At 35.1% G+C, this 16,462-nt stretch overlaps 1 protein-coding gene across 6 annotated transcripts in view; it reads left to right on the forward strand.

The window, feature by feature from the left end:
* Positions 1–16,462, forward strand: part of SLC10A7 (solute carrier family 10 member 7) — a 265,111-nt gene that overhangs the window by 40,997 nt on the left and 207,652 nt on the right. The window contains exon 5 of one of the 6 annotated variants that reach the window (XM_032246451.1): positions 1,567–5,742. The exons of the other annotated variants lie outside the window; for them this stretch is intronic. Coding sequence (XP_032102342.1) covers positions 1,567–1,614 — 48 coding nt within the window. The 3' untranslated portion in view covers positions 1,615–5,742. Of the gene's footprint in view, positions 1–1,566; positions 5,743–16,462 lie in introns of those variants that run through there. 6 annotated transcript variants of the gene reach the window in all.

Consider the following 16,462-nt stretch of genomic DNA (forward strand, 5'->3'; position numbering starts at 1 on the left):
ATGAAAAGGAACTCTCATGCTTGATTGAAATCTCTAAGCCGTTATTCTTATCCCAAATATATATGCTATCAAGTGTCTTATCATTTATCATGAAATAAATGGGCATTATAATTCTAAGTTAAAATTACAAATCAATAGTTAGGAACTATATGGTTTATATGTACAAAAAGCTGTTCTTAAATTCCTACTCCTAATCCTTTAAGCACAATTATTTCAACTTTTAACTGTTTTAGAGTGGTGATTTTTAGATCACAGCTTCCTGCTCTTAAAATGAATTCAGAATAAATCCCAGTGGTGGGAAATCTGTATCTTATTAATAGTTGACCTCTTTCTCTTCACATTGGTATTATTAATGAAATGCTAATTAAAAATTCTTGTTGTTCTTTACCTGTTTGCTTTTACGATATAATCTTGCATTACTTAGACATATACAAAATTGGAAAATACAAATGCATTTGCTGTTTTAGGTTATTCTTAATTCTAGAACCTCTAAATGCTTTCAGCTGAATTTATCTAAAGATTAGGCAAAAATCCAATGATAACTTTGGATTTTTTTTCCTCTAGATGACAGTGTCAGAAAACAAAAGATTTTGGTTGACTTTGCCACCTGTTTTTGTTTCTGCTTAACATTATCATGTAACAACAAAAGTATGTAAAAGCCTCATTCTTGCTTTTCCTGAGATGTAATCATAAACCATTGTGATCAAGACCACGATTAGTCAGCTTTAGAGCTTTTAAGAGCTACAACACAGTCTTTAGCATCTAGTAATGTAAACTTGACATAAAAGCTGTAAAAATGTCTTTAAATCTAATTGGAGATATGTGTAAGCAATTTAGTGGAGAGATTTCATATTCTTTGTGTAGTGGTCAAGGCTTCTTTTAATTCCTCGAGGAAAATGAAGCTCCTAGGAGCAGTTTATAAGGATTAACTGATTTATATCTTTGTTTCTAGATTTAAGTATTGAAGCAAGAATAAAACAGGCTTTTGTACAAAGAACTAGAGAAACAACTGTATTTTTTTTTTTCAGAGCAGAATTTGTTACTTCAGTGACAAAGGATGGTCTGTGTTTTTCACTCTTTACACCTGTGTTTCTGCTACTGGCTTCTCGCACAGTGAACAGCATTTGCTATCACTCAAGCACTCTAGTTAACTGTCTTTCTGTTTTGAATGCAAATTGAGTCAGTGATGGTCACTTTACCATAAATATTCCTGAGCCCTAAGAAATGGATTACTTTAAGCAAGTTGTATTAGAGAAAACCATAGTTATCTCAATTCCTTTAAGTTTTTTTATAGCAAGATTTGATCTGAAGCAAAGCAAGTCATAGTTCTAGAACTAAAGTCCAAAAGAAAAGAGATCCAGCTTTCCACTCGACTATGGCTCAAGGTGCTGTTCGTGTTTCTCCTCTTCAGGTAACGCCATATGTGCCTCCCCTTTACCCTTCACCCCAAGACACATGCACACGCACACACACACACACACACACACACACGCACACAAACACACAGTTTAAATGGGCATTTGCTAAAGAGAAAACTGAAAGATAACTTCTCATTTTGTGTTTCAGAAGTTGTCAATATTGCTGACCACTTACTTCTTAATGTATTTATTTTGAATTGCCTCATTGGCCATTGGTGCCCTGCCCCTTGCCTCCACCTTATTTACCTTATGGACCATCACTGCACATATCATCTCTTTGTGTGACATGCCTTCCACAACACTGTGCAGAGAAGTGTTTAGTTGTGCTTTAAAATATGCTGTTCTTGTGATCGTGAATAAGTCTCATGAGACCTTACAGTTTTATAAAGGGGAGGTCCACTGCACATTCTTTCCCGTCTGCCACCATGTAAGACAAGCCTTTTGCCTTCCATCATGATTGTGAGGCTTCCCCAGCTATGTGGAACTGTGAATCCATTATACTTCTTTTTCTTTAGAAATTAAAAAAAAAGGTATTATCAAATTTAAGGAGGTAAAGAGTGTTCATTTTCTAGTTGCTACTCTTCACTAACTCACTCTACCTTCCTCATTCATAGATTTCTTTTTACATTGCCTCCTCCTCTACCTTCTGTTATTTATTTTTTCTTCATCTTTTAGGTCTTAATTCTGTTTCTTCATCCTGTCTGTAGCTCTTCAGGAAGGGTTCTGTTGTTAAATTAGAGATAAATTGTAAAGGCAGGCAATTAAGAACTCTTTCTAAAAACACCTTTAGTAACAATCCATATTGATTTAGTACTTGCATGGGTGTTGAGGTAGTAGTAATCTGTAAACTTTTTATCATAAAATTATGTGCTTACAATATAAATTCAGTTGGCTTTGTTAAAATGTAAAGTTTTAATATGTGTTTTAGTTTCTCTTAATTTTAAAAGCTGTGTATACAATCTTAAAATTTTCTTTTTAGCTCATGATGGCTTGAAAGGTTTTTTGAAGTATTTATTTACTTTTTTACTTGTTTGATCAGTATCTCTTGTTTTCATTTAAAGTTATATTTATTCTCACCTGAGGTTTGGAGTAATAGCTTTGAAACATGTTACTCTTTAGAATGGTGGTCTTTCGACTCCTAAGTTGTCCAAGAGGCTAGGGCTGCAAAGTGGTAAGATTAGATCTTGGTCAATGGGAGTGTTCTTTATTCAGTGCATAGCATGTTGCTCAAGAGGGCAGTTGTGGAAGGCAAGGATGTTTGGGGAACAAAAATGATCAGTCCTTGAATCCTTGTGACTTCTAACTCTATTGCTAAAATAAAGATCAGCATTTTAAAAAGCTATAATAGAACATTAAGTATTGCCATTGATTGTATTCAATATGAGTGGTTGACAGGAAACATTTTAAGTGGATTATTTTTCTTTTTTTCAAGTAAGATTTACATGAGTAAATATGAAATGAAACTACAGCTGATAGATAAATCAGATACCTAAGAATAATGTTGGAGAAGCTGGGTTTCCTGACGATATGAGGCTCAGTTATTTTAGCCTGGGGATTTTGCCTGGGGAAAAATGTATGTGCCTCAACAGCTGAAGGGCTATTCAGGAAGAAACAAAGTAAAATGGCATCTATTTTAACATGTAATTTCGATATCTCATACTTAATCTTATCCTTGGCAGAAATGTCAAAAAATTCTAGGGGCAAACCATCTCTGAAGCCGTATCCATACCAACAGATTGAACTGGGTAGATAAAGTTCTTAGGAATCAAATGGTTTTCATTGGAAGAGGAAGGTCCTTTTAGGTAATTCTCTGGAGGGAAGGGAATACTCTGGTATAATCCAAATGTAGATTAGGCTTATTTCAAATATAGGAATGTGCAGGCTAAAGAAATTGCTGGCGCGAGTTGGGGGGCACATTTTAGAATTAGTATATCACACTTAAATGTGTTTCCTTCACATGATTTTCTATTTGTATTTACTCTCACTTAAATTTTTAAATAACATTTTCTTCACTTATCTTTACTTTTGTAAATTTTATAAGTTTTATAAATTTTAAGCTTATCCAAAGATGAATTGCTAATGCTGGAAATCATAGTATAGATCTGTCCTTATTGCCTTCTTTACCACCCTTGAGGGACCAAATTATTCTAGCTGCATAAGTTGCTATTTAAGGTAAAATCAAGTTTTTAGAGATGGCATAACTAGATTTCTATTTTATATACATGCTTTTCTTTTGTTTACCCTAGAGTGGAAATGTACCTCTTTAAGGAATTAAAGTGGTAAAGTCTGGCCACTATTTATCCTGTCACCACATGGCTGCTGTTGATTGTTTTTTAATCAAAAATCAAGTTTCTATACTTAATGACTTGGAAGATGCATTACATTTTGTCAAAACATAAGAATGCTTAAAGAATAAAGAGCCCCTGGAATCCCCAAAAGATCAAGAAGGAGATGTGTATAATTTTGTTGTTTAACACATATATAAGCATTAATATTTATAATGGAGTTTAGTATTTTGTATTTATACTTCCATCAACAATATATTGTAGTGTATTGTTTAGAGACTATTAAATAGCTCAGGATTTACTTATGGAAGAAAAAATTCTTCTAGTTCTTTTTTTCTCTTTTATTTGACTTTTTCTCAGGTTGTTTAATAAAGAGCAAATTTCTTCAATATGAGGAAGATATTTACTTTATATAAAACCCTGTCTGGTATGTATGGAAGTAATCCAAAGAACTGACAAGTTGCAGAATGGTCACTGTCACCTGTTTAATATATTGCAAAAACTGTTCAGGTAATGGAGATAACTGTGTGAGTGAAAATTAGTGCCATAGCCTTTGATACTTAATTTTTGCTTAATTATTAAAATGCATATAAAGTATATCAGGTTGGTTGCTATAAATAATGGTGTTGGTTCCCTAACATTTAAAATTCATAGAACTGTTAGATAAATGTACTTTTGTTTGACCACAGGATCCATTTTTTATTAAAATGCCCATAAGAAAATGTAACATTTCTAGAAACTCATTTTTTAAAAAATGATCAGTACAAAATCATCAGTACAAAATGTTTCCCTAGCCAAATTGGTAGTCTCATGCTTTTTTAAATAGCATTATTTAGAATAGTCCTAAAAGCACGTTTTCCCATTAAATTAAATGTCAAATTATGTGCCTTCTTCGGAACCTTTTTAAGGGGAAATTTCAAGGAATGAGACTATGTTTAATTCACTGAAATGAATTATGATTTCAAACATCTGTAAGGTATTTTAAAGATGATCTTATGTAACGTGGTAATAGACATTTTTAGTGGAATATACCCTTCAGCTTTTCCTTACTTGATATATGTTGTAGCTTGGAAAGAAAATCACACACAGATAAAATATTCTAGGAACTAAGCAGCATTAAAATAAAACATATGTGTTACACATGCAAACAGTAAAAAGCATGTCCGTGGGCCAGCCTTTTTTATTTTAAGAAAAACTGTCTTCAATAATCATTTGAGATTAAAAAAGATAATTTTGACATATCTTTTTTGATTTTACCGTCAGCCAATTGTAGTAATCTGTCCACATACTTTTCTCATTCGAATCAGCATTCACAAAGGCATACACTTTATAGGAACCTTAGGAAGTTCTTGGATTAAACTTAAAAACTACATTTAAAGGACACATTGATATAGGAGTCCCCTCACTTTTATCCCCATGAAGAAATAGTAATGGCTGCCATTTAGGGCTTCCTCACACTTCTAGTCCTCTATATTGACTGAGGAATCTTTAGACAACTGGTGACCAAATGGTTAGCTTTTCACCAACTTGGGCTTTTATATTTGAAATTCACATTTAGTCTCATTCCTACCTACTGCTGCAGAATGGCCTTTAGACAACTAGACTTTAAAAAGTTAAAAGGCAATAAGTCAATCCCCTGGAAACGATGCAGAAACGTAGATTCAAATCATAAATAAGGAAATGCATTGAGTACATTAAACAGACATAGAAAAATGGATTTCTGTCTTTTGTAGTAAGGTAATTGGGCACTACTGCTTGGCAGGAGCTGGTGCTATTGAGCTAGCTCTAGCTGCCACAGGTTGATAGGCAGGTGATAAGGCAGCTTCCACCAGGGTCTGCACAGGAGGCCTACCTAATATGCTGTCTGCCCTAAGGGCCTATGGGAACACAGTTGGATTATTATGTTAATGCATGAGCCCGCTGCCCTCTTCCTATCCCAGCTGGGTTCCCTGTTGTTAGGAACTGCTTTGCACTGACAGTGGAGTAATATGCTTCATGATTGAAAGGGCAAAGGGGCTTGAAAGAAAAAAAAAAAAAAAGAATAAGCCTGAACAGATATGTAAATGAGGGAAGGAAATCTGTAGGAAGATTTCACTCTAAGTATATAGAGAAAGTTTATTAGAAAGTTCTTACAGCCCTCTGTAAAACCACTCATTTCTTAATTAATTTCTGGGTTTGCTTTCCTTCCTAACACTGTATGTATGCCGTACATGGAAGTATTTTTCTAAACAGGCACTTAACTTGATTTGTTTTAAACTAAGATGCTCTAACACATTTGTACCCAGGTATAGTGTTGACAGCAGTGCATTTTTTTTTTTTGCTTGTTCATTATTCTTTAACGTTTGTTCCACAGTTATTTCACTATATTGTATAGAAGAGTTTATTTTTAAGATGCTGAAGGATTTATATTTTGTATTACATTGTCACTTTTATTTCTCTTTATTTTTGATAATAAGTTTAAAACTGCATGAGCTATCTTTTGGGAGTGGGTGTGTATGGAGGACAGGAAATGGTTGGGTGGGTCAGAGGGATATTTTCTCGAGTTGATGAATTTGATATGAGTGGTGGTTCAAACATTTTATGTTTAGTTAAGGTTTTTAATGTTGACACCTTAACATAGTGAAAAGAGTGTGGGCTTTAGTGTCTAAAGCCTGTTCAAATGCAAGCTCTACTAATTAATTACTATCTGATTTTAGATAAATTATTTTACTTCTCATTTACTTCAGGTGTAAAATGGGTATACTATGAATTGTAATTGGCAGGATAAAGAATATAAATAATTTGGCATGACATAGAGTGACTACTCATTAAATCTTGCCATAATGATGATATTTAATTGCAGTTGTAATAACTATCATTCAGTTATGAGATCATTCTTTTAATATGTATAACTGTTTACTTTCCATGGACTGAGGATTTTATCTACCTCATTTTCAGCAAGTCTCACCAAATAGGAGTGACTTTAGCTACAACCAGAATTTGACAAAGAAAAATATTCAGATAGACATTATCTAACTTAAAGATTTAAAGGCTCCTCAAACAAAATGCTAGGGTATATTTCTAAAGTTAGTTTTATAATAAGCCATACTTCAAATTCTAAAAGAAAACTGAATGGAAAAGAAAACCTAGTTGGTCCAGTGTTCTAGATAGCTTCTGTAGTTACTTTTAATATGTGCCTAAATTTGGGAAAGTTTTTGACTATCCCTACATATGTAACTTTTTATACAAGTTCGGTATTCCTGTTTTGAAAATCTGAAATCAGAAATGCTCAAAAATCAAAAATATTTTGAATGGCAACATGACACTCATAGAAAATGCTCATTGGTGCATTTTGGATTTTGGATTTTCTGATTAGAGATGCTCAACCAGTAAGTATATATAATGTGGATATTCAAACATCTGAAAAATCTAAAAATTGGAAACATTTCTGGTCCTAAGCATTTTGGTTAAGGGATGCTAAATGTGCAATCATTTGTTTATTTAAGCTAACTTGAAATGGCAATATATAGTTGGGGTGTATTTTAAGTACATCTTATGTTTTTTTAGCAGCACTGCATCTATTGCATGAAGCGATATGGGTAAAGATGATGTATGCACAGTGCCTGGCACACATAGAGGGATTGAGAATTGGTAGTTGTTATTAGTGCTAGTGAATTTCCCATATCAACATACCAGCCTGCATTAGGCATGCTTTGCAGACTTGCAAAGAATTTCAGAGTCAGCAGATGCAGAAAGTTTGGGGCTCATTATAGGCTCCATAGTTGAGTAGTATGGTGATCATATATCTGGTGAAAAAGAATTCACATGATCACTTTAATGAAAAATATAAATATATATACATAATTTTAACACTCTAGTAAAAGCTTTGTTCAAGTTTGAGGTAAGTACCTTGTGATATATCAGAAAAGAGACTCCTTTCTGAAAAGGTAATTGTGCATTTGACTTTAAATATTAAGAATAAAGAGGGAAGGAACCAATTCTATCTGAGCAGTCCTTCTTTATAGTTGTAGCAAAATCCTTTTATAGCATGTCTTTATATTACCCATTTAGTTATGTATACATGCAGTATGTGTATGGCATATGTATACATATATGTACTAATATATATGTACATACACATATGTATATTTACATGTGTGTATAATGTGTGCATCTGTATCTCAGAATCAGTAGTATACTTAGGGATATTTCTTTTTCTTTTTTTAAAAATTTATTTATTATACTTTAAGTTCTGGGGTACACGTACAGATCATGCCAGTTTGTTACATAGGTATACACGTGCCATGGTGGTGGTTTGCTGCATCCATCACCCCATCATCTACATTAGGTATTTCTCCTAATGCTATCCCTCCCCAATCCCTTGACCCCCTGCTATTCCTCCCCTAGCCCCCCACCCTCCCAGGCCCTTGTGTGTGATGTTCCCCCCTCTGCGTCTGTATGTTCTCATTGTTTAACACTCACTTTTGAGTGAGAACATGCAGTGTTTGGTTTTCTGTTCTTGTGTTGGTTTGCTGAGAATGATGGTTTCCAGATTCATCCATGCTCCTGCAAAGGACATGAAATCATCCTTTTTTATGGCTGCATAGTATTCCATGATGTATATGTGCCACATTTTCTTCATCCAGTCTGTCATTGATGGGCATTGGGGTTGGTTCCAAGTCTTTGCTATTGTGAACAGTGCTGCAGTAAACATACATGTGCATGTGTCTTTATAATAGAATGATTTATAATCCATTGGGTATATACCTAGTAATGGGATTGCTGGATCAAATGGTATTTCTATTTCTAGATCCTGGAGGAATTGCCATACTGTCTTCCACAATGACTGAATTAATTTACAATCCCACCAATAGTGTAAAAACATTCCTATTTCTCTACATCCTCTCCAGCATCTGTTGTCTCCTGATTTTTTAATGATCGCCATTCAACTGGAGTGAGGTGGTATCTCAATGTGGTTTTGATTTGCATTTCTTTAATGACCAGTGATGATGAGCTTTTTTTCATGTGTTTGTTGGCTGCATAGATGTCTTCCTTTGAAAAGTGTCTGTTCACATCCTTTGCCCATTTTTTGATGGGGTTGTTTGCTTTTTTCTTGTAAATTTAAGTTTTCTATAGATTCTGAATATTGGCCCTTTGTCAGATGGGTAGACTGCAAAAATTTTTTCCCATTCTGTTGGTTGCTAGTTCACTCTAATGATTGTTTCTTTAGCTGTGAAGAAGCTCTTAAGTTTAATTAGATCCCATTTGTCTATTTTGGCTTTTGTTGCCATTGCTTTTAGTGTATTAGTCATGAAGTCCTTGCCCATGCCTATGTGCTGAATGGTATTGCCTAGGTTTTCTTCTAGAGTTTTTATGGTGTTAGGCCTCATGTTTAAATCTTTAATCCATCTTGAGTTAATTTTTGTATGAGGTGTAAGGAAGGGATCCAGTTTCAGCTTTCTTCATATGGCTAGCCAGTTTTCCCAACAGCATTTATTAAATAGGGAATCCTTTCCCCATTGCTTGTTTTTGTCAGGTTTGTCAAAGATCAGCTGGTTGCAGTTGTGTACACTTAGTAATATTTCAAAAGGAGTTCTAATTGAGCACATTCTTTAAAAGTGGCATTTAAAACATCGCCTTAGGTTTGAACAATAGTTGTTAAGTTGTTAAGACTTTGAAGAAAAGACATTAAAGGAAGCAATAAGCCCATGAGATAGGGGAGAAAAGTCAAAGAATTGTAACTTTTTTGTATCCTTCTTCTCCCACCAAGTAATAGTGCAAGCTGTGTATGCTGCCTGTGTTCAGAACATACTTAGACATCTACCCCAAGCCGTATCCATTCCACACTGCATAGTTATATATCTGCCTTAAACATAGCTCATCATGGAATAAATAATAAATTCTGTTTTAAAGGAAGTCTGATTTTAAAGGAATGTCTTTGTTTTCTTTTTAAGTTGTTTTGGGCTGGGTGCAGTGATTCACGTCTGTAATCCCAGTATTTGGGTGGCGGCTGTGGTGGGACGATTACTTGGGGCCAGGAGTTAAAGACTAGCCTGGGCAACATAGTGATACCTCATCTCTACAAAAATATCAAAAAAAATAGCTGGATGTGGTGGCATGCACCTGTGGTCCCAACTACTTGGGAAGCTGAAGTGGGAGGATTGCTTGAGCCTGGGAAGTTGAGGCTGCAGTGAGCCATGGTTACACTACTGCACTCCAGCCTGGGTGACAGAGCAAGACCTAATAAATACATAAATGAATAAGCTTTGGGTTTGACATATGCTAACACTCCTTTATAGGTTGAAATGTTCTTGAGGACAGTGATCATATCTTACATTAAGAAAATATTTCTCTGTTTTTTATACACAGTTGTTGTTCATCATATGTCTGTTCACTGAATAATTGGGTTGATTTCAATGATAGCAGGCAAATTAAAGTAGAAGGATTCTAACTCCATGGATCCTAGTGTCCCTTGTTTTCTCTTACTTTTCCCTGGTTCTCCTTTCAAGGATGCATTTCCGGTGTGCCCTTTGGCATCTTCATGCAACTGCTCACTGAGTTAAATTTCCAGTCTCTCTGACACCAGTGATAGTTTCTGCCTCTCCTGACTACTTTCCTGCCTTCACCAACCATTTGTGCCTCTTTATATCATCCCCATGTTATTATTTTATGAGCACAAGAAAGGCCAGAGTTGGAGAAATGATGACTGGGTTAGAAGATATTGGCATAGGAAAAATGCCAAGATCTTGCCAGGGGGTTGTTTGTACCCTCCTAGAAGCCATTACCTTCACCAGTGACTGTGCGCCCCTTCTGGTTGTGCTCCCCATTCAGCTTTGCTTTTCAGGTAACTTCAGGAGAACCCTGAATGATTCTTTTTAATCCAAACTGCACTCCTAATTAGAATTGTGAAGACCTCTATACAGATTTGTTTTTCCCTGAGGACCTTAAGGTACCTCCCACTCCCAACAATGGTTAAAAAATGTATTTGTTGTTGAATATTTTCTGAAGCCTCACAAATCTTTAAATATTGACAAAGAAGTACCACCCACATAACAGGTTATGATTAAAATCACAGTAAAGTATAAGAATTAAACACAGCATTTTAAAAGTCTTGCTGAATGGGTGCGGTGGCTCACGGCTGTAATCCCTGCACTTTGGGAGGCTGAGACGGGTGGATCACCTGAGGTCATGAGTTTGAGACCAATCTGGCCAACATGGGAAAACCCCATCTCTACTAAAAATACAAAAATTATCCAGGCATGTTGCTGCATGCCTGTACTCTCAGCTACTTGGGAGGCTGAGGCACGAGAATCACTTGAACCCGGTAGGCAGAGATTGCAGTGAGCTGAGACTGCACCACTGCACTCCAGCCTGGGCAACAGAGTGCTCTGTCTCAAAAAAAGAAAAAAAAAAAGGAAAGAAAAAAAAGAAAAAGGACAAAAAACATGCTAAGGAGTACAACATTATTTGTGTGTGTATGTTTAAACCTACTTTTTAGAGTTGACCAGATAGGGAGCTTTAGAAACGTAGTGTTATCTTTCTCAAAGGAAAAGGTAATAGCTAGCTTAACTAGTCCCTGTTTTACTTGTAAAGCATAGCAGCAAAAGTTGTGTAGAAAAATGATTAATTAACAGAAAACTGACACTGGAAGGGAGTGAAAGGCAGAACTTGAGTTTGCCTTAGTTTCCTTAAACATAAACGTAGCCTGGGAGCTAACAATCTGGTAAGTATGCAAACAGACTCTGAAGATGGAAAGTGAAAGTTACCAAGAGGAAAGTGGGCATAGATTAATATACCAGATCTTTACTTTATGGTAAATCCTGGCATTGATTAAGAAGATGCCAAGTAATCCTGGCTTTTAGCAAGCTCTTGGCCTCTGCAGAAAAGTCCTGAGAGCTCCAGGAATGACACTTCTTGAAGCATTCTATCCAAGCTTACCACCAGAGATAAAGTTGTTTTCTGGGGCCATGACAATCCTAACAGCCTGGTAGAGAGGATTGTAGTTAAACTTAACATTGAAAATAGGTGCCTGGTCCTAGGCCCCCCGTAAGGTCTCTTGGCAGAAATGATACTGTCCTTTTACCAGATGGGAGCATGGGTTTACGAGTCAAATCCTAGTTTCACCACTGATGCATTTAATTTATTTCTCTCAACCACTTAAGTCTGCTGAGCCTTATCTTTTACATCTATAAAAGGAAATAATCCTTATATTATAGGGTTATTTTGAGGAATAAATAAAATAACACATTGTCTGACATGTAGAAGATGATCAATAAATGTCAGCTTTTTTTTTTTCTGCTCATGAAATGCAGTTTTGAAGGTAAAGTTAAGAAAAAGAAGTTACTCATTCCATTATAACTTCCTGGGTCAGAAAAACAGATTTTGTCTTCTGCCTTTACAGAATTTTATGCATCATTTCTCATTTAGGAGTCTGTGAGCTCCTGATCTAGGGGGAAAAAATGAAATTCAGTTTGGTTAATAAAACATCATGGAAGGCAGTTTTTAAACTGCAATGAAGCTAGGTTAAATGGGAGACAAGTGGGGCCATTTCCAGGGGTTTTGGAGGTGAAGCAATTTGTTTTTATACTTGTATCAGTGCTTTTACTCTTAAATCTCATTTCTAGTCCCTTAGGTTCTATAATAAAGTCTTCAGCACTATACATTTTTATTAAACATCTTCCTCTGAACTCCAATTTGCATTTCAGATAATATAACAAAATGTATGTGTTTCAAATATTCACTGCATAATTGTGATTAGAACATGTAATCCCTCAAAAGATGTTAATTGCAATTTAAATTCACACTGAATTTAATTAAGTGAGTTGGGGATTAGAAAGTAGATGTAAGGAGTAGTTAAGGGAATACATTTTTTAAAAGCATTCACTTTTTTTTTTCTAAAACATGTAAACCTCTTTCAACTTGAAGATTAGAACTGTGTAGAAAATATAGAAGAAAAGAAGATAAAGCAGGTTAAAGAACATCTTAGAAAAATTTCAAACTATGTTCACAGTTTGAATTTAAGCTATTAAATAATTGTGGTTAGGCAGGAGGGCTGGTTTGAGTAACCTTCTCATTTGTATTCTTGAAGAGTCTTTCAGTACATGTTAACTCACTTGGTGTCTGATAAAGACTTCAGTTAAACTGAGATATTTAAGAACTGCAGAGAATGACTGGGTAGGAAGCAGCCAGTGAGATCTTTCCGTCCAACTGTTACCTGATGCTTCAATCTTCCTTTTAATCTCCTTGCCAAGGGGGTATTTTATGAATAATTTGATGTAATAGGAATTTTGTGCATGGGCAAATCATGTTTAATAAGTGTTTTTCTATGAAAGCTTCACTGTTTTAATGGAAATAAAGAGTAACTGCAAGAAACACAGATGTCTTTTTTTTTCCTAATGAAATAAAGAATCTTAAAACTTTATATTTAAGGTTATAAAAAGTATCAAGCACGTACATCTCCCAGAGAATGGGAGAATAAAGTGCACCATATCTGTTGTTGAATCAAAGCAGTTTTTCAAAAGGCTGCCAGAACAACATTGTACCTGTAAGCCTCATTTTATTTATAAATTTTTCTAGGAATAAGTTTTATAACATAAGGAATCAGGGATCAGTTTTAAGATGGTCTAAATAGTTTTAAAAGCAAAAGTATATTCATTATTGTTAAGTAACTTTCTTGTTCTTGTGTGCATTTAGAAGAGGACAAAATTGATTCTACAAACTTGTTTTGAATTAGTAACACCATGAATATGATGTGCACATTTCTGGAGAGAGGAAGAGAGAATATGTGTGTTAATTACACACAGTGGCTGTCTGATACCTTGTTGGACTCTATAAATAGATAACTTTTTAACAAATAAATTTCAAAGTCTTAAAAAATGTTGCTCTTAGTGGAAATATTTCACCTGAAAATTCTAATGGGAAGCTCTGTCTTTGTTTAATAAGAAATTGAGTATCTTGGCTGGGCATCGTGGTTTACATCTGTAATCCCAGCACTTTGGGAGGCCAGGACAGTCGGATCACCTGAGGTTAGGAGTTTGAGACCAGCCTGACCAACATGGTGAAACCAAACCTCCACTAAAAATACAAAAATTAGCCAGGTGTGGTGGTGGGTGCCTGTAATCTCAACTACTCTAGAGGCTGAGGCAGGGGAATCACTTGAACCTGGGACTCAGAGGTTGCAGTGAGCTGAGATCACGCCATTGAACTCCAGCCTGGATGACAGAATGAGACCCCATCTCAAAAAAAAAAAAAAAAAAAAAAAAAGGAAAAAGAAATTGAGTACCTTAAAAAGAATGAATCTGAGCTTTACATCTAGAACAAATTTCTTTGACTTTATCATTTCTATTGTGAGTTAAAGGAATACTTTTTAAAAAATTGGTAAATAAGCTCTGTTTTAAAGGAAGAAAAGCTGTTTTTATATAAGATAACATCTGTGGCTTTAAATATTTAAACCCTCATCTATTTTATTTGCAATCTAAAATCATTCTACATAAATGTCTTCATTTATTTGCAATTTTTTCCTCCAGAAATGACTAATTTGATAATAACTGTCATAGATTCTTTTTCTAATAACATGAAATTACTGTTATTCTCAATGGCATGACATTATTTTTCTTTGGGTTAAGTTCACGTTATCACATGAAAATAATTTTTGGCCAATGACATTTCAAGGGAAGGGCTTACTATTCATTCACTGTCCCAAAGTACATTGCATTGTGACTTCTCTTAGTCATGTACAATGTTCTACAATGACTATATGATAAAATTTTATGCTCTTGTATGGTTTATAATATTTTAATAACATTTTTTATTACAGAAGCATTATGTATTCCTAGTGAGCAATATGGAAAATATAAATAAGAAATACCGTAATCTCACTGTTCAGATAACTACATCAATATTTTTATGTGTATCTTTTCAAATCTTTTAATCTGCACATGTTTAATGATATGAGGTCATACAATGCATACTGTTTTGTAACTCGTGTTTGTCCACTTAATATATTATGAACATCTCTCCATAGTGTTCTACAACATTCTTCTTATAGACTGTTTATTATTCTCATATATGGATATATAATTATTAATTTCAGCCCTGGACATTTCCAACTTTTTTTTACTATTAGAAAATAATGGGGTCAGGCGTGTTAACTCATGTCTATAATCTGGACATTCTGGGAAGCTGAGGGGAAGGACTGCTTGAGCCCAGGAATTCAAGACCAGCCTGAGCAACATAGTGGGACCCCATTTCTACAAAATATAAAAAAATTAGCCAGGCATGGTGGCACATACCTGTAGTCTCAGTTGCTCAGGAGGCTGAGGTGGGAGATCATCTAAGCCCAGGAGATCAAGACTGCAGTGAGCTGTGATTGTGCCACTGCACTCCAGCCTGGGCAAAAGAGGTGAGACTTTGTCTCAAAAAAGAAAAAAAAAAAAAAAAGAAAAAGGAAATAGTGGTATGCTGAAGATCTTTTAGCTATATCTTTTTATGGACCTGAATTCGGTCTTTTTTTTTCTTGTGGTTTGTTGTTGTTGTTGTTTTAAAGACAGGATCTTGCTCTGTCACCCAGGGTGCAGTACAGTCGCATAATCCTAGCTCACTGCAGCCCCAGACTCATGAGCCCAAGCAATCCTCCTGCCTCATCCTCCCAAGTAGCTGGGCATACAGGCATGTGCCACAACACCTGGTTAAGTTTTTAATTTTTTGTAGAGATGGGATATTACTATGTTGCCCAGGCCAGCCTTGAACTTTTGGCCTCAAGCAATCCTCCTGCCTCGGCCTCCCAAAGTGCTGTGCTTACAAATGTGACTGAATTATTTTCTGAGATAAATTTTTAGAAGAGACATTCCTGGGTCAAGGGGCATGTATGGACATTTGTAAGATACTGATGCTTACCACACTTTCAGCAATGTTAATAAAGTATGTGAAGTTAACTTTTCCCTGAACTCTCTTTAATCATATGCATTATTAGTTTTAAAAATCTTTGCTTATTTAGTGTTTTTTTCCCTGTACTACTTTTTTTCTCCTCCTAGAGCAAGTTAGTCTATGTCATAAAGAGGAGAAGTTCACATAATATTTTATAGACATGTGTATTTAATAAATGTTTTTATTTCATATCTTCTCCCCAATTTTCATTGCTCACATTTTAGAGCAAAATCTGGAGGGCAGCATTTTAAAAGTTGCTGTATTTTTTTATTTTACTTCAACCAAAAGACGTACACGTTGTAGTTGCTGAATGTGTTATTTAACTGGATCTCTAACCGTGTTATAAATGGTGCCTGTAGAAGGATCTGGGGACAAGACCTTTAAGCTTTTTTTCTTTTTAATCACATCTTAAAGATCTTGGAGAATCTGAACTTATATAAGAATGTTTGGGCTACTGTTATTACAGTGAAACCTTCTGAGAGTATCTTCACAGGTAGTTTTTTTTAGAGAAAGTCACTTACGGATATAAAACGTTTGACCAGGAGAAAGCCTCAGGTTGTCAGAGTTACTTACGCACCGTTGTTCAGCTGGGGCTCTTTATTAAATCATCTCTTGGCAGTCCATTAGTTGTGGTGCTACAGCTATTGCATGGCCCACTAGGCTAATATACCTTCAGTCACTAACAAAAGGATAACCTTAATAAAAATTTGAAGTCGATTTAGTGCTTCACTGTTTGCTGACTAGTGTTTTACTTTTTAGTGTGTCTATACAATTTCCATGCTGCCTATTTTTGATATTCATATACATCTTAGCTACATAGTATATTAGAGTCAAATAAAGATTAATGGTCTGGAG

Source organism: Sapajus apella, unplaced genomic scaffold (genome assembly GCF_009761245.1).
Source record: "Sapajus apella isolate SASKATOON/1434 unplaced genomic scaffold, GSC_monkey_1.0 scaffold61, whole genome shotgun sequence".
NCBI classification, from domain to species: Eukaryota; Metazoa; Chordata; class Mammalia; order Primates; family Cebidae; genus Sapajus; species Sapajus apella.